Raw genomic sequence first — 18546 nt, 5'->3', positions numbered from 1 at the left:
TGGGTGAATCTCTTACACAATTTCATTAAAACCAGATCTAATCAAATTTGATATAAAATTGATCGACCAAACTCAGTAATAGTTTGATATCACCGAGGGATCAGGAGATATCCACAGTCAATCTTCACTTCGAAACCCCTCAAGCACCTCCAATTGACACCACAGACAATGACTAATTTGATGAACTCTGCATGGTAATTCATCATCTTCTCGCCAAAATGAATAGATCGTTGATCTCCATAACCAATCAATGATTCGGCAAATAAACAAATCAACAAATCATTGATCATTCGATGCTGCAATTACTGATTTCCATGGGAACACAACGTTCATCTGGCATAACACAATGCAAGCTTATATCCATGCACAACACTACAGGTCTCAGCATTTATGAAAATATCTAATGCCCCTGGTTGATAAAATATCTTTGATAACGGTCCACAGATTCCAGTCAAGCTAGAGGAGATAGAATTTCATCTATTAGCCAACTGGTTTCCCATGCAGATGGTATCTACCACGCTTAGTGCTAATGTTGCTGATTTTTCTCAAAGTTTAAGAAAAGTGAAGACTTTTGATTGATCTTTATTGTTTGCTTATGCATCTATTTATTCTGCGTATCATAATTTCTCTATCTAAAGATATTTTTACTAACGACAAATGTACTTTCTCCGCTTTTGAAGAAGCGACGCTGGACGATGAGGCAATCTTTGCAAAGATGATGGCGTATGGTTCGCACGTTGATTAATACGCCAACAAGTGCGGGCTAAAGATTCATCGTAAGCATGAGAATGTTAATAAAATGCATTAGATATGATTGCGAAATTCAGGTATTTTATGTAATATGGAAAATTATCTTTTACGTAAAAGATGAGACTCGGTTGATTGGCTTGGTGGCGCCTAGAACCAGGTACTATACGTGCTGTAAGACACTAGTGTGGTGTGCGGTTGACACTTATTTGGTAAAGACCAGTCGTTTAATCCGCTTTATTGAAAACAGCTTTTACGATGGAGCATATTCAAACAAACCGGCTAGCTCTTCTCTAAATCCCATTTACAGTAACTGGCCAGCTCATCTTTAAACAATCGGCTTCACCTATGATCATTACGTAGGAAGGATTAAGATGTTTGACTGATTTACCTTAAAACTTGCATTGGAACTCTTCTTCTTCTTTTTCTTCAGCCCTTTTCCCGTTCACAAGCGGGGTTGGCTCGTCGTGATCGGTTTCGCCATTTAGCTCTATCGAATGCCTGATCTGGGTGCAATCTCGAGGCTTTTAAATCCCCATCCAGCCTATCAGGTCACCGTTGTTTTGACCTGCCTTTTGATGGTTTACCATCGACTTCGAAGTTCAGACCAATCTTGACAAGTGAATTCTCGTTAGCAGGAATTGCGTGACCATACCATCGAAAAGGCCTCTCTCGCAATTTTTCCACGATCGGTGCAACCCTATAACGATCGCGGATATCCTCATTTCGGATGTGATCAAAACGTGTCACGCCACTAGTCCAACATAACATCTTCGTCTCCATTATCGCAATTCGTCGTTCATTATCTTTTACAGTCGGCCTACACTCAGAACCATAGAGAACGATAAAACGGACGACATTGCGGTAAATTTTAGATTTGAGACGTTCGTTGATACGTCGATCACAAAAAAACACCAGTTGTGGGGAATGCCACTTCATCCAGGTTGCATTAATGCGTGAAGAAATTTCATAAGGCAGTTCTCCATTGGCTAATAGCTTCTTCCCAGTCAAATGGTGTTCTTCCTTCCTGAATAAACCGATTAAAGAATTCACTGAGTCACAGTGTTGGGTCCCAGCTCTTCGTTTTCCAGAGCTCAGATGCCATGTCGTCAAGTCCTGTGGCTTTCCCCGATTTCATTCGTTTTATTGCCTCCTCGACTTCAGTTCCACTGACATGAAAGCCCTGGCGATTTAACGTGAGTACCTGCCGTGTAGGCATAATCCCACGGTCCTCTTCGGACACGGATTGATTTTGGGATCACAATCAGAGCGCCGCCATGGCTGGCACAGCGGTACTGGTTTATACTGAGTGCAGGTTCAGCATTCACACCAGTGGATGCGAGGCCTATTAACACCTTTGCCGCAACCAAAGGGTACGGCACCCGAGTTATACAGCGCAACTCCACGCTTGAGCTCCGAGGAGCTCTACCCGCGATGTAGGCATAACTACAACCACCACGAAACTCCCACTAGGGGGCCAATCGCAAATAACCGGGCCGAAAACACATCCTCCAGGAGTTCTCCTGGAGCATATGCTCTCAGAGGGCCATCCCGGTTCTCATGGTACCAGACAACCTCCGGTGAGGCTTCGTGGCCGAGCCACTTCAGATGGGTCCCTTGCAGACTCGGGTCTGATCGCCCTCCTCGAGTACGTGAGGACGGCACTAGTTACGCTAACAGTTACGTCCATGGTGTTTAACGTAGGTACCTGTCGTGAGACTTAATCCTACGGTCCTCTTAAGACACGGATTGATTTTGTGACCACAATCAGAGCCCCGCTGAGACAAGCAACAACGGTACCAGTCTATACCAAGTGCATGGCTTAGCATTCATACTGGTGGATGCAAGAATTACCTAAATCTCTAGGGAACTATGGAGTACGGCACCCGTGTTGATACGCAACACCACGTCGAGGCCCGAAGGTCTCTTCTCGCTTGAGCGGCAAACCAAAGTGAGTACAGCGTCTCCCGTTGCCACCACTATGGAGGTTCTCCTCGGCCACTTTGTTTTGGTTTGGCCGATAGGGTTGCCTCCTCATCTTCCTCACCGCCACCTCAGAGTACCTAGTTACGCTAACAGGTGGAACTGGTCCAAATGTCGGCAATGATTGTGGAAGTGGAAGATGAGCAAATTCGTCAGTTGAGATCTGTTCGAAGTATTCTCGCCACATACGTTGCGGCTCGACGGTTGGTAAGCAAAGTACCGTTCTTGTCATTAACTCAACAGAAGTGTTCGATATCCTGTGTACGTTCGTTACGGCTTTTAGCAAGTCGATACAGATCTCTCCCGCCAACCCGAGTGTCCAGTTTGTCGTAAAGATTTTTGTAATGGTTCGCTCGGGTGTCAGCGACCGCTTTCTTTGCTTCCCGGTTGGCATTCTTATAAATTTGCCAATTAGCAGGCGTTTTATCGTCGAAAAATTTGTGGTTGGTGGCGTTTCTTTTCACGGACCTTCATCTCATTGTCTGTGGTGCGTACGCGGTGAAAAAGTGAATAGTGCGATCAGCTGATAGAATGGTGAGCTTCATCAGCCGATCATCAAATCGTTCGACTTCTTTAATGCCATCACGGAAACCCTCTGAGATGGGAATGTCAACACCATATTGAGTGTGTGGGTTACCAAAATAGAGAAGTTTGTAGCCATTTTTACCGCGTTCGCGTTCAATGTCGCAGCTTTTGGAACCAGAACATCGGGTTTCTTGCAGAGCGCAGATGTCAATGCACCTTTTCCGAAGGGCTCTTGCGAGTTCCTCGGTCTTTCCAGTTAGGGTACCAACATTTAGCGTGCAGACACGTATTTGTTTTGTTCGTTGTGTGCGGACTAACTTGCTTACGTCCTGACGCCGTCCATGCGTCAAGAACCCTTGCCCATTTCTCGACAGGACCGGGGCCCGTCCTGCCGCGTAGACTGAGGTGGACGCCCCAGCATTTCTCCGAGGCCTGTGACTTAATCCGATCATCATGTTTGTAACGACATTCTATGCATTTTCTTGGTCGACCTGTCGCGGGGCCTGTCACCAAGAGAGATCAGGTAGGATTTAGCATAGTAGAATAACTCCAACTCTACTCTGTTTATCTCTTTCCCTGATCTCAGCATTTTATTTTTGTTTTACCGAGGATAGTACAGAGTACGTTGCCTCAAACCCTCCTCCTTTACCTGGGCTTGGGACCAGCATACTATGTTAATAACATGGCGGAGTTTTGTAGAGCATACCAGTTAAGTCGCCGAAATGCAACACTTTTCGCCCGGCACATAAAACTCGTAACCCCAGAATCAGAAATAGACTGCTTTGGGTGGCATTATTTGGAACATCGTCCTAAGTTGAATTTTGTCAATGCTGAAGGAGGAGCGTGACCGTGCGAGAAGCTGCAAGTGCTACGTGTGTACACCACATCACTAGGCATCCTAAAATCAGCCCATTGGGAAACCAAGGAAATATAATATGTAAGATTGACGGGGCTTCTGCATTCCTTGAATTGGTGCGAAGATAATCTTAAATGTATCTGTTCAGATATAGGTATGACTCACTTAAAGAAAAACTAATCTTTCAGTCGCCAATAAGTTAGTCAACCTTAGCAAAAACCGGCACAACCAAATATTTATTATATTTATTAAAAAGTCAAACTAAAGACGGTCCGTGGAGCAAAAAAGGTGGAAATAAGTGTTATTTGAGCCATTTAAACGTGCGTCGCTTTAGTGTGTTACTGATATTAAAAGCCTTAGATTGCGGTAAATCTGCACAAAAGTACCTTAAGACAATGTACGGAATCCCACCCACGTAAGTGTGGGAGAATAACCCTCTACCACTTGCGGGAATGTGCTTTTATATTCTGGGAAACCAAGTGGTAGCAAAGGCAAATCCGGTGTGTTTCTGACAGCTACCGGGAAGCGCGCTTGATCAGGGTGCTGGTTTCTAACAAACTTTTGTGTGCAACATTCCGGTTCAATGTAAAAAGAATCACCATTCTATAGTGCTATAAACCAATGTGGACTTCCAATATAGTGGAGAAAGATCCTCGCTACGAGCAATTAGACGCAGTTTACGGGAGGCCTCCTAAAGGTGACCTTGTAATCGTGATGGGTGATCTCAGTGGCAAGGTGAGTTCTGTTAACCCCTTCCTCGATCAGGCGGACATGTAATGGAGAGGCACGGTCTTTGTGACAGAAACGATAATGGTGGGAGTTTTGTGGACTTTGGTTCATAGTTCGAGCACAGAGGTAACTGACCGAAACCATATGAGCAATCAGATTCACCACATTACGATCAGTAGTAGATATAAGAGTCGTCCCTTGGATGTACATAATAAGAGAAGCACTGATATCGGCCTCGAAAGGGATCACAATTTGATGGTCGCTTACGTTCGCTTACGCCTTGCGTCCACCACTTCTCGTAAGGTTGGAGAGCTACGACCTCCCAAGTTCAACATTAACCGATTGTTTGATCCACCTATTTCTCGATAGTGGGAGAGCTACCTTGTTGATCGGATAGCCGATCCACTGAATTCCCCGCTGAGTATAACGATAAGCATTGAGCCGCCATCAAAAACTGCTCTTTTCTCTGATGCAGGTCGTCGGCCACATCCCGAAAGGGCGTTATAAGAGCTGGTTGACTACATCGTGGAAATGGATTGCTGAACGCAGGGGGTGGAAGATTTTATTGGCCGCTGCAAGCGATGGTGACCGCGACACGTTCGATTTCCGATATCGAGCGAAATCCCGAGAAGTTTAGTGTAGTGTACGCCATGACAAAAGAGAATTAGCTGGTCAGAGAAGCGGAAAATACCGCAGATCGTAATGATTTGAGAATCGTATATCTCATCAGGAAAGAGCTTGCATGTCATCACAAATCTTTCGATGGTCCTTTGGAGGACATTAACAGTCGACTGCTCCTCCACAACGGTTGTTAACCGTATCACATCCGATGAGGTTCCTCCGCTTGTAGATGAAATGTAACATGCGGAAACAGACTAATCCTTCAAGCAGAAAAGAAATCATTTCGACCATCAATGCACTCAAACGGAGTAAGGTCGCTGGGATTAGCGCAGAGCGCGCTGCATCTGCAGTTGCTGTAGATCTGTTACTTCTACTCGTATGGAAATCTTGAAATCCCAGACTCTTCCTACAGAAAGGGAGAAAAGGATGATTGTAAAGATTCCCCGTTTTGAGTGTGACAAATAGAGAGAGAGGTATATGCTAGCTCCCTGCTCTTGCAAAGATAATGGCTGAAATAGTCCTATAACCCACTAAATAATATCTTGGTAGCTTGCTCGCCAAAGTACAGATTAGTTTCAGCTCCGTATTGCCCACATCTGATCATTTTAGAGCAGTTCGCTGAGTTTAGATCCTCACTTCACCTGCTTTCTCGCGATTTTCAGGAAGTTTTCAAGTTCAAGTGTGAACAGGTATCTAACGTGCTGCATGACTCCTGTACATTCCAAGATACTAATGGGTATTATCAGAGGGACATATGATTTCGCAAAATGTCACATGCTGCACCTAGGTAAGATCTCTACGGAATTTGTGGTTCAAAGCGCAGTCTACCAGATGGACCTTGAAAAATGACCCTGGCAAGTAGAGTTGGACTGAAGATAAACACCAATAAAACCAAGGCTCTCAGTCTGACTGGTCATCGTACTCTGCCTACCTGCATTAACAGGTGGAGCATCGGAGACGTTGATCAATTTGTATATCTTGAAAGAATAATTTCTACCGATGGTGGCATCGAACTGGTTGTTGCTCGACGCATTGACAGCGATAGATTTGATTTCGCAATCTTGTCTAAAATCTGGAAATGCAGTCATCTAAACGCTAAAATCAAGTTGAGACTATTTTGTGCTAGCGTTCTCTCTGTATTGCTATATAAGAGGAGCATATGGAAAGTGACCACCAATGTGAACCAAAGGCATCAAACCTTCATGAATGCCTGTCTCCGTCGTATCATCGTAGTACCTTGGCCTCCTACTATTACAAACGAAGAACTTGGTTGGCGCACAGGCATGGAACCCGTATGCATTGTAATTGGAAGGCGATCGTGGCAGTGGATAGGTCACACATTAAGGAGGGGCAACTGTTACAATAGCTGGGTTCACCATGCAGTGGAATCCATTCTTCCAAGACGATCCACAAGTGAGTCGCCCCAAGAGTACTTGGCACAGAACCGTAAAGAAGGAAGGCGGGCGGCGACTCTGCCATAGACATATATTTTATATAATCTCTTGTAGCGTTAGATAAGACAGTAACTAATTTTCCTCCATTAAGGCCGGCAGCGTTGCCCGGGTCAATGCTATCAGCCAATGGAGAACTGCTTAATGAAATTGCTTCACGCATTAACGCAACCTGGATGAAGTGGCGTTCCACAACTGGTGTCCTTTGTGATCGACGTATCAACGAACGTCTCAAATCTAAAATTTACCGCAATGACGTCCATCCTGTCGCCCTCTATGGTTCCGAGTGTTGGTCGACTATAAAAGACAATGAACAGCGTGTTGCGGTAATGGAGGCGAAGATGTTGCGTTGGACTAGTGGCGTGACACGTTTTGATCACATCCGAAATGAGAATATCCGCTATTGATGTGGAGTTGCACCGATCGTGGAAAAACTGCAAGTGAGGCATCTTCGGTAGTATGGTCACGTAATTCGCGCTAACGAGAATTCACTTGCCAAGATTGCTGTGAACATCGAAGTCGATGATAAACGGATCAAAAGGCAAGCCGAAACAACGGTGGCTTGATACGCTGGATGGGAATTTAAAAGCCTCGAGATTGCATCCAGATCAGGCATTCGATAGAGCGAAATGGCGAAACCGATCACGACAAACCGATCCCGCTTGTGAACGGGAGATAAACTGAAGAAAAAGAAGAAGAAGACGGTACGTATCTTGACGGAGTAATTGTCTTAAGAGTATGAGTTTTTCCATTACTGTCTTCCTGCAGTTCATAAAAGCTAATAGATATGAATTTCAAATCGGTTGCAATTCAATTCTGTAGTGCGTGGCCATAAATAAAGATAGATACAACCATCTATCACAACCCGAACCATAGCAGAAACAAATCGCATGTGACAGACAGTCAGCAGTAAACTGATTTTAATCAGGTTCTGTTTCATACAAAACCTTAAAAAGAAATGAAGGTGACATAGTAATAATGAGGAAATTATCACGTTGAATAATTATGATTTTCAATGTTTGTATGTTTGAAATTTCGTGATGGAAACAAAAGTTCTTCAAATGTTATCGAAATTCAGATTCAAAAATCTTTTTCATTTTCTCTGGAAAAAAGATAGTACCGAAAAGTGCGTGTTATTTATTCCTTATTCGTTATTTAATATTTGAATAATGCTATGTACGGCTCAAAAGTTACAATTAGCTGCTACATTCATAATTACGAATGATCGAATTTTATTCGCCTACTTAATCTTGAAAGGAGCCAATGTCTTCCATGTTCTCGAACATATGCTCCTCGTATCCATTGAACATTTCACCTATTCATGTCTCCATCGACGGCTGATACTTCCCACAATTTCAATGAAAGCGTGAAATCCACTCAATCAATCCAAATTGATTGATGATGTTAGACGCGTCGAAAACCCATTGATCACTACGAAGTCTCCGTACTAAAACAACAGACCTTACACCAAGTAAACTTTCCCTTTTATATATCAACTGGCATGCAGCAGTCGTTGTTGTTGTTGCACTATCTAACGAAAACATCCAAGTATCTTAGATACTTGGAGAAATAAGATTAATAATTTCATTGACTTTAAGACCAGCTCAGTTGTGTGGGTTGGAAAATTACGGATATTATTTGAGGGTAATAATAGGAAATTTACGATTGATATTATTCAAAGTGTCGCGGTTTTATTACTCTTGACGAGTAGTGTGCGCGGACTACAGGGTGGTTTTTGATGATGGGAAAAAGAAAGGAGGTAATCCATTCAGTAATAGGAAGTAACCACGAGTCCATCGAAATTCGAATCCGTCTCAAACTTACGTAAGGATCGAAAACCACGTCACCTCTCTCTCGTGTCAACTTCAAGGAGTCCCACGAAGTCGACTAGAAACCCGCAACAATAAATCCTTCCACGCTACTCTGTCCCCTCACTGTCCCATTACAATTTACAGAAAGTGAAAACCTGCGAATACGACCACTGTCCACTGCCGTTAGCTTAGGTGGTCGGTCAGGTGCAAAAGTAGCACCATCAGTGCACACTCCATGGCTAACCGTCAGAGGGTCATTCATAGTCATAAGTGTTATTATTATCTTCAATCTTCCATCTTTTTCAAGATGCAATCTAAGATACGTATGATATGTGATAGTTGGCGCCAAACAGATTAGTTGTCTGTTCGGCGATTTTCCAGAGGAAAGCACGGTAAGGTCATTAACGCTGCCTTATGATTACACGGTACTGCATCCATGGAATATCTGCATCCACATCTGCATGACCACTTACATTAGATAGACGATTTCATGGTTTTATAGACGTGATGCGATCAAAGAAGCATTTATCAATTTCATTAATAATATGCACTTCACCTTCACTTTTGGCTGCATCAACTGGCGGTTGAACGACACAGATCGGGGCTCACGGTGATAGTCAGTGATAGTGAGTGGATTCGGGAAAGAGATTGTGGAATGTGTGAATTAATAACAATCACCTCTGAATGCTTTGTATTGATCGTTTGGGCTGGAATTAACCTTTCCTGCTTGGCTAGGACTTGCTCAAACTACTTTCTTCCCAAAGTTGCATTACTCAGAGAACGAACCATTTGATTTAATGGGAATTTGATTAAGTAGCTGCATCCGGTTGATTCGATGCCCACTGAAACGCTGGACCGGGTATGGATGCAATCAAGAGATCATAGAGTAGATACGCTATCTAAAACTGTATTTCCTCCTAGTATTGTTGCTTGAATTAGTAATAACCATGCATATTTCCTCTTTCCATTTCAGACATTACCATCGTGTCCAATCAATTGTGTGAATCGCGACGAAGACGCTTCGTCCGAAATCAGTACAAATCCTCAATCTGCCAATCAAAATCAAAGTGGAAACGACACCAATACCACAGGCAACGGTCACAATCAAAACTCAACTGATTATTTGCAATGCTTCAATCTGTCCACCTTTCGATCACGTTTGCCCGACATAAATTGCTGGAATAAATTGCCTTTGTATCGCGGTAACTCGGCACCATCTTCAGCACATGTGGGTAATGAGAAAGGTTGCGATAGCTCCGATAATGCTTGCGACACCAATGAGACAACGACTAATAACAATACAAATTACAACAATAACAATATAATTGGATATAATTTCGGTACAACTGGTGTTGGGAACGGTAGTAATTATACCAAAGAGACACCACTCCATCGATTCTATCGGGCACAACAGAAGAAGATGCCGGCATTTCGCGGAAAACGAGGCTGGTGCGGGTGTTTTAAGGTAAGTTGCAAATACATATGTGTTATATGAACTTAGGTTTTAAGGGAGTGCTCCCAGTTCCGATTGCAGGTCTTTAGGTTCATCAAATAAATTTCAGTTCAAATGCTCACTTCGTTCATTCATTTTTAAAGGGGTTAAAGTTCGACTTCACTGGAAATAAAAAAATTATTATATTTCTTTCTTTAAAGTTATCTATGATTCGATAATCCCTTTCTATTGCTACCCATCCTGGTAAAAGCTAGATTCTTCCTCAAAGGAATCAGAGATTTTTTAGCCCTCCCACAAACCAATCCGTTTTGGCTATGCTCATATGAATAGGAGCTCTACGCGGCCAGACCAGGAGTCATTGATAGACAAAGAAGGAGTCGATATTCAGAGGATTCGCCGGATCTCGCAGAAAATTTCTGCTTGGGAGATTTTGAACTTTGTCCCTTGACTTGAGCCTATGAATTTTTGTTAGCAAAAGTCCTTAGAAAGAGACTTATTTGAAGGGAAGAACTCACAAAACACTAACTCCCTTTGATATCCAGCAAGACTTCCCGCAGTCATTCATTCATTCAATGGACTGAAGTCCAATGTTGTGAATGTTAACACCATAGCTGACCGATCACAAGTGGCACTCCTATATTGAGTTGTAGAAAAAGCCTCCTTATCCAAATTTCTACCTGACAGACATTATCCGAATCAAACGCCTGTACAGCCTTGGTCAGATACACCCTCCAATATTTGCCCCCACTAAAGTTTTCGCGGCTCAATTGAACCCACTTTCACCTACTCCAGCTTCCTTCAGAGTGCGGCAACAAAAGCTACACAAAATTCAATTTGAAATTCTCCCCTTGGCGTTACTAGGCCATGCTAGCCTCGAAACAGAGCCAGTTGTGAAACCAAGTGTGGAGTGTAACTGTAAATCAGATAATCGACACTTCGTATACCCGAGATCGACGGCGCCTGATGTCCTTGCAAAATACAATGAGTCGGAAAAATCCAACGAAAGTTTTACAATACGAGCAAGGAAGACACATTCAAGAGAGTGCCAACTACTGACACCTTTGAATACAGAATATTCGTCTTCATTCAAAGGTGTTAGTAGTTGACTTTTAAGGATCCAGGACAGTCTATGCGAATATTGGCGTGGCTTGTTAGCGTGGGCGAAAAGACTATGTGTCCAATCGTCCAGAAGGATCTCCCCTACTAAATGCTTTCTAAAATCGCTGGGACAAAGCGAGTTGAACATTCCAACTTGATTTTGATTTCTTCAAGAAACAACGCTGCCGGAAGTCTCAGGGTTTTCTGAGGGGTCTGATGATGCAAAAATCAATGAAAGGAATAACCACTGGCTTACCTACCACTCCTAAGATCTCCTTATTGTCGCGAGAACGAAATTTCCGGTGAAAGTCCACGTACTAGGCCCCATGTCTATTGACGATGATTGTTTAATAAAAGGAACAATACCACAAAAGTAGTTCATTTAAGTGCTCAGAAATCGTAAATCGATATTGCGTTGTTTAGAAATCCTTCTGTTTTCCTGCAGGATAGTGGTACTGCCCACCGAAATCATTAGGTTGAGAATTGCCTGTCGGACAGCACGGGTTGGTCGAAAGAATTATGGTCCAGATATATGATAAATCGTTTAGGTTTTTATGTGCAGAACGTAGTTGAAAGGGTTACTAACAAATCCACATATCCCAACGCCGCCTCATTGACAGCCACTATGGAAGTCACATATTAAAGGGTGTCTGAACATGCTTCAGTCCGAGATTGGAGGCGATGAGAAGGGCTGATAGAGCGTTTTGTCTTTTTAGTAAAAAATATCTTCGAATTAAAAATAACTTGTTCGGGTTTTGGCGTCGTCGCCTATCTTTATTATATTTTTCGTGTCCTAACTTTTTTCTCAACCCCAGTGACATTCACCAATTTCCACTCCGGGTGTGCCGACCAATCTAGCCCATCTGTAAAACGTCTATCCTTGGTGATAAAAGGTGATCTAAATGATGACCTTTTTGGTTGGATACCCAGCTAAACAACAACGATCGCCAACTTCACTGCTGTCTATCGTATCCTGTTACACAAAACACGTTCCCGGCTCTCTCTACCTCTTATACAACAAACAGCCGTTCCTATATATCTCGGCCATCTCTAAATTGGCAACGGTATCTCCGCTACTCTAATCGGAACATCTTCTATTTCGCTTCTAGCGTCAGTGACCATGATGCAATAATTTGAAGGGTCTGTCCTCTCAATGTGCTAGTCGTCAGTCGTGTTTAATTGCTCCAAATTTCGGGAATGCCAGTGAGCGGAACTCCAACAAAATAAGTATCTTGTAAGACCATAGATCACAACCTTCGTTGATACACTGAGATAACTCAGAACCACGTGAACCAACAAGGCGACAAAATTGTCTTAATATAACTTTGTTAGCAATAGCGCGATTTCCACCAAACCTGGTAGGATTATGCTCTATGTTATAGCCTACATTGTTGCAGGTGATTCTAGGATGAACCTAAGGGGGGTTTTGCAGTCAATTACTAAAAATTATATTAATATACTGTTATTGACTTTATTTGAACAGATATCTGGAGGAGGGTATGGAGGGTATTTCGGAGCCTAGGCACCATATGGTGGCAGCCTCGCGATTTTTTTTTCAGATTTTTCGTTTAGGTAGTTTTTGAGAATAGGTCCGTTCAAGAAGTGATCACCCTGGACCTGCCGCACTCCCCACCTTCCCAGCAAATGTAAAAACTAAGACCGGCTTCGGAAAGTACTGGTCGAGACCTCCCATTTGATACCCCACATTATCCGACATGACTGTATTTGATGAAAATAAAAGTTTACCGCCTCCTTTTGCATGTATGGCTACCCCACTTAAATTCGATGTAGAATGATGTAACTCACCGTATGTGTGAGCGTTCACAGTTCCTACCTTTCCACCAAGTTTGGTGTCAATCGCTATAACTGTGTCCGAGAAAAATGCGTGTGACAGACAGACAGGTAGATAGTAATCCGATTTTAACAAGGTTTTGTTTTCCACAAAACCTTAAAAACGTGCAGCCGAGACTATTCAGAAATACGTACCTTCCGCAAGACTCCTTCCTAAAGACATAGATTTACAATCCCGATATCCTAATCTGCGAATGGATCCTACATCAACCTCTTCCGAAATCGGCTGCCCGAAATTGAGCTCAACCCAAACACATACCGGAAGCTCAGAAAAATATCCCTGCTTGTTGACAAAGCTATCAGTTGTACCGATATCCTACCATAAAGGGCATATTTCCGTCGAAAAAAAAAATGCTTTTGACAAAATCCATCCCTCTACACTTAACATGATTGATCCAAGCTTTAAGGCCAACGTTAATGCATCTATTATCATCCTATACGAAAACAATAAGTCAAACAGGACTCTTCCATTGCTCTTTTCTATCACTTAGATGCATTTGCACTGCCCCGCTAATTTACTTTCTCACAAGAAGGCGGCTTCCGATTGTTCAGGTCAAAGGTAACTCAATGGACGCTTTCTCCCCAGAAACAGCGTTCCAGAAAACGACCCACAGGTGTTATTTGCTCCATCGACATAATATTGAGTGTAACTTACGTAGACCAAAACATGTGGAAGGAAATTGATCCCCAATTGATCCGGTCCGCCAGCATTTCGGCAGCTGACTGAGGACTCTCTCAACCCCAAAATACTAAAATTGCTTCCCGATGCCTTAAGTAGTTGCATGGTCTATCAAACAAATTAGAAATAAAAAGCTGACAGGGTTTGACGAAATACCAAACATAATGTTTAAAAAATTCTCTGTTCCTCCCTATTTACATTAATCAATATGCAGAACAACCTTTTTCCCATAAACTGAAAGTGTGTCCTGGTTACTCCAGCTGGCAAGAAAACTAAGAACCACCTCCCCTCCACCGCTCCATCCAACCACCGCTAAACTTTCAAGCCGAGAATCAAAACAAATACCGACGAATATTACGATAGTAACCGTACTACCTCAGACTCCTAGTTCGTCAGCCAAATGGACCCAAGCGCAAATTAAACCTGCCCATATAGAATCCGACAAAGCTTGATCCCTTCTGTGGCTCAATTCGTCTTTTGATATCCCGAAACCCGCTGGTGTTCGGCCGTTACATTCCCATGAAAATTATAGTACGTGATACAGTTCGTTTGAAACAAAATTTGGGCGGCCGAAGTATAGATTTGGGAAACGAAACGAGGATGACCCCAAAAATGACTTTCAACATTAAAATTTATTTTTTAAGATAAGCCCTACTCCAATATTCAATGTAAATGTAAATCAACTACCTTAGAGTCACCACTATATCCAAACTGTTCATCATTCCTCATATTGATGAAGCACTGAATTTTGTCAACACCTCTGTCTAATTTTGCGATACAAAAACTCAATCCCAGAGTAGATGGGATTCGTCTGCCACAAGCAGTTGATTGGACCACTCATCACTTTTGATCTAATCTTCTGAACAGATACCTACCACAATCCGTATCAGATGAAATTCTATACGTACTCGGTAAAACTTCTTGAAAAAATGCCCCACTTTAGTCCTGAAGTGCCGAGGGTTCAGAAATTAATATTGGTGAGGAACAGTTCCTCCGTTCAAACCAATTTCCATGAGCCCTCGTCACTTACAATAGTGATAATCATCTATTCTAGAGTAGAAGAAAATAGGTTAGTCTGTTATGCTGGTTGCCAATCCCATACGTAATATTATATATCCACCACCCATACAAAGTCGTCGATGGCATTTTTAATCCACCTCCCCAATATTAACCCCCACCATCATCATCCATCCTCTTTCCATCTCTTCATCCTATCCCATTCTGTCAATGATAATGGCTGAAATTTCTTTTAAACGTTTTTTTAAATGTTGGCGGTAAGTGAAGGGCATCATGAAAAAGGCGTCGTTCCACCTAGGTTCGATGTTCCCTCGACGAGCTTTCGAATAGAAACTTCAATGAAATTTAGTTGATCCTATTTCGGGAGAAGGTGCCTAATCTTCACTTAGATCTGAGATTGCAGATTGAAGAGTGACAATTAGGTATGTAACTGGGGTCACAGAAACCTCATATGGTGGCGTTTAAAAAATCTTTGTTAAGGAAGCACTCATAGGTACTGTAAATGTTAACCGTCAAGCGAAAGGAAAAAGGAGTCTACATTTCGAGGGAGAATCTTAGAAAGTTCCAAGCGGATCAGGAAATTTTCTTATCATCCTTTTGATCCTGAAGTGAAACAGCAATCGTTAACTTGGAAATTCAGTATCCAAGTCAGCGAGAAAGGCTGGGGCATCCGTTTCCTGGAAAGTGGAAGGAGTAATTATGGTGGAGTATTTGAAAAAGAGGGACCGATATTATGGGCTCTTACTATGCAGACCAAATGAGAAGATTCCGGGAGATTACCAAGAAAAAAGGTGTGCAAACTGCAAGGTGGACTGATGTTTCATCAAGACAATGTTTCAGCTCACAAAGCCATGGTTTCGATTCCTGCCATTCGAGATTAGGGATTCAAGCTGCTCGAATACCCATGTTATTCTCCAGATCTAGCTTCCGGTGACTTCTACCTCATTCCTTTACGCAAGAAACACTCCCGAAATAAAAACCATGCATCCCCCTTCAAAATCGAATAAGTTATCAATTAGTGTTTTCTATCTCAAGCCCCCGAGGGAACTTCGTATCCGGATGCAATACCCCTACCCCCTGGGTGAACCTATTGCTGACACTTGTACTTACTTTTTACTTTGACGGCATATCTTCCTTTATCAAGATTCTTCTTAAAAAAGATGTCACAGGGATGCCTCCATCCGGTAAAACTCGATGTTCTTAATATCCCTTATCCAGGAAAAACGGAAGCTCTGTTAGGAATTCCAGCAAGCGGCTGCTCCTTAAACTACGAGCTTCCGAACTATCGGAGTGGAGGGTTCAGTTATTTATAGCTAATGTAGAAAAAAAGGAGGGATGCACCATGGGACGATGCTGCATTACATGGACCAAAAATAAAGATACCTCAGTAGGATCCCTTTAACAAAGGGATGCCTTTGCCCTTTAACAATGCTGCCTTTGTATTCGCCAGAGCCTGCAAACGCCGCGATGCACTGGGAAATTGTCTGGGTAACCGCACCAGGCAATAATACAACGAATCTGTAGCCTTACTTTTGGAAGTACTTTTCTTCCCATTTCCCTAAACTAACTGACTCCTTACTTACAGTATGTATTTCCACTTTTTTCGAAATTCATTTGAGCAGGCACCCTTAACTATCATTCAAGATGCGCTGCTAAAAGTATCACTATCAAAGCAGTGATGAAGGCAAAATATCGCATATGAAATTAGGTAAATTGCAACTTGGTTGCATCTTTTTCCGCAATTTGCCTTGTATCTTGATTGCGGATGATCAAAATAACTAATCACACTAATGAGAAACGGTATTATTTCGTTTGCAAGCATTACATACAGATTTTTATTATCTAGATATATTTTGTATCTAATTATTGCTGCTGGATTGCGTGGTTTTTGAATTGGTTGCTCAAAAGTGATAATGTAATATATTGATTCGTTGCAAGTGATTTTTTCAGTCATGATTAAGTGCAATGACAATGCTATTGTCATTTAAAAACTGGACTGATAATGGGTTCCGCTGTATTATATAATATATTCCTTCTTTCCATTAAAATAAGCAACTAATGGGAGAATCAGTAAAGGAATAATGTGTGGAAAGCCAACCAATCATATGATCATGCGTCTATCTGAAAATTCCTTGACAAATATCTGACAGACCCAACGCCTGCTGATCCTATGGTTTCCAGATTCGTCTTTTAAAAGAGATACTCTGTAGTAGTCACCAAAAGAGAAGAATAGCAACGGTAAATGGTCACGAATCTTTTGGGATAACAGACATAATAATCTTCACCGACGGTTCATTCATGGAAGATGGATTGGAAAATGACGACCACATTCCAGACGGAGGTATACTCCCTTTTTCTTGAGCCGCACCATTCGAAACTGTTTCGAAAGTCGGGCAGCATCTTCAGCACTAAATAGCAACAATATGTAGAGCCAGCTGGTTTTGAGTTGCTGCTGAAACTTATCGACTGTGTTTGCCGTTTGCCCTGGCTGCCCTTGGGTTTGGATCCGCTATGGTGGGGCCAGAGCGAGCATAGGGCCCTACACTGTCAAATCTACTCTGATGGGTGATATTGCTCTTCTCGACAAGCGAAAATCTTCGTAAAAAACCCCGAGGTCGCTAGAGCAGCATTTTTGTTATCCCTTAAGAAATGGGGTATGGAATGCCAATGTGAGGGAGCGGAAAAAGCGGTCCTGCACTTCATAACCAACTACCCGGTTTCCTCAGCGTTGAATCTCCTTGGGCCCTACTCAAAGATGACATTATTTTGGTGAAGAAAATCTCCCTAAGTACTTAAACTGGGTTTGTGAACCGAGATTTATTTGTGATCTTATTTTTCACCGGCTTCGAATTAACCAGGATTCTGTCTATTACCCTATCTCAGAGCAAAAATTCTTTCCGAAATTTGCCATATTTTTCAATGATTTTACCTTAAAAAATGTACTTATTTTGTGTCAAACATGCATTGAGGCTTATGGTAGGTTTGTAACGTGACAGTTAGTCCCAACAAGGCTAAAGGTCTCCATCAGGTAGGTAATCAAAGAATCCGTTTTTTGAGTGCTTTTTTTGTCAGTTGCATCGCTGCCCTCTAAACGACTAGGAATATTTTCCGACCCTCTTTGTGATTTCCAAGTAGTTAGTTACTTGCCAATGTGAGAGATTACTAGCAAAGAATTCTGTTGTGCTTCATTGTCAACCTCTAGGCTGTCATCAGCTTCTTCATCTTAAGCCTGTGTCCTGTTCTGTAGAAGTGTCAACTCAGATAGAATGAAAATCATAATTAATAATTTTATCACGAATTAAATTATTACATTTACATTAAATGTAAATTAATATCCTTCAAAGTACTCTCCTTGGCTAGTGACGCTCCTACCTCAAGTTTGGTCTGATGCTTTTCTAAAGGACCTGTAAGTGCATCCAAGGGGTTTCTTGTGTCGCGAATCGGGTTAAAAGACTTTCCTTCAGACTGTTTTTATTTATGGGCTAGAAATTGTCGACTTCCAAGTGTGTTCGTATCCAGAAGGGGACTTTTCGTTTGGTTAAAAATTCTCCGATCAAAGCGAGATATGGAGTGGTACACTGTTGAAAGACACAGCACTGGATGTTAGTATCTTTTTATAGAATTCACAGTTGCGCTTGTTCCTTAATGGGTGAGTTCTGGTCACATTATCTCCTGAATATTTAAAAAAACATTGGGCATGGCTATCTCTGACTGAGGTGCCTTAT

General features: G+C 42.3%; 1 protein-coding gene across 4 annotated transcripts in view; it reads left to right on the top strand.

The window, feature by feature from the left end:
* The window catches only part of LOC119654370 (disheveled-associated activator of morphogenesis 1), a 200624-nt gene that overhangs the window by 132234 nt on the left and 49844 nt on the right, over positions 1 to 18546 (top strand). For all 4 annotated transcript variants that reach the window (XM_038059718.1, XM_038059719.1, XM_038059721.1 and 1 more), the window contains exon 2: positions 9697 to 10188. In XM_038059718.1, coding sequence (XP_037915646.1) covers positions 9697 to 10188 — 492 coding nt within the window. The remainder of the gene's footprint in view (positions 1 to 9696; positions 10189 to 18546) is intronic.

This window comes from Hermetia illucens, chromosome 4 (genome assembly GCF_905115235.1).
Source record: "Hermetia illucens chromosome 4, iHerIll2.2.curated.20191125, whole genome shotgun sequence".
Lineage (NCBI taxonomy): Eukaryota > Metazoa > Arthropoda > Insecta > Diptera > Stratiomyidae > Hermetia > Hermetia illucens.
Note: the sequence above shows the minus strand (reverse complement) of the source record. Positions and strands in the feature narration are given on the sequence as shown.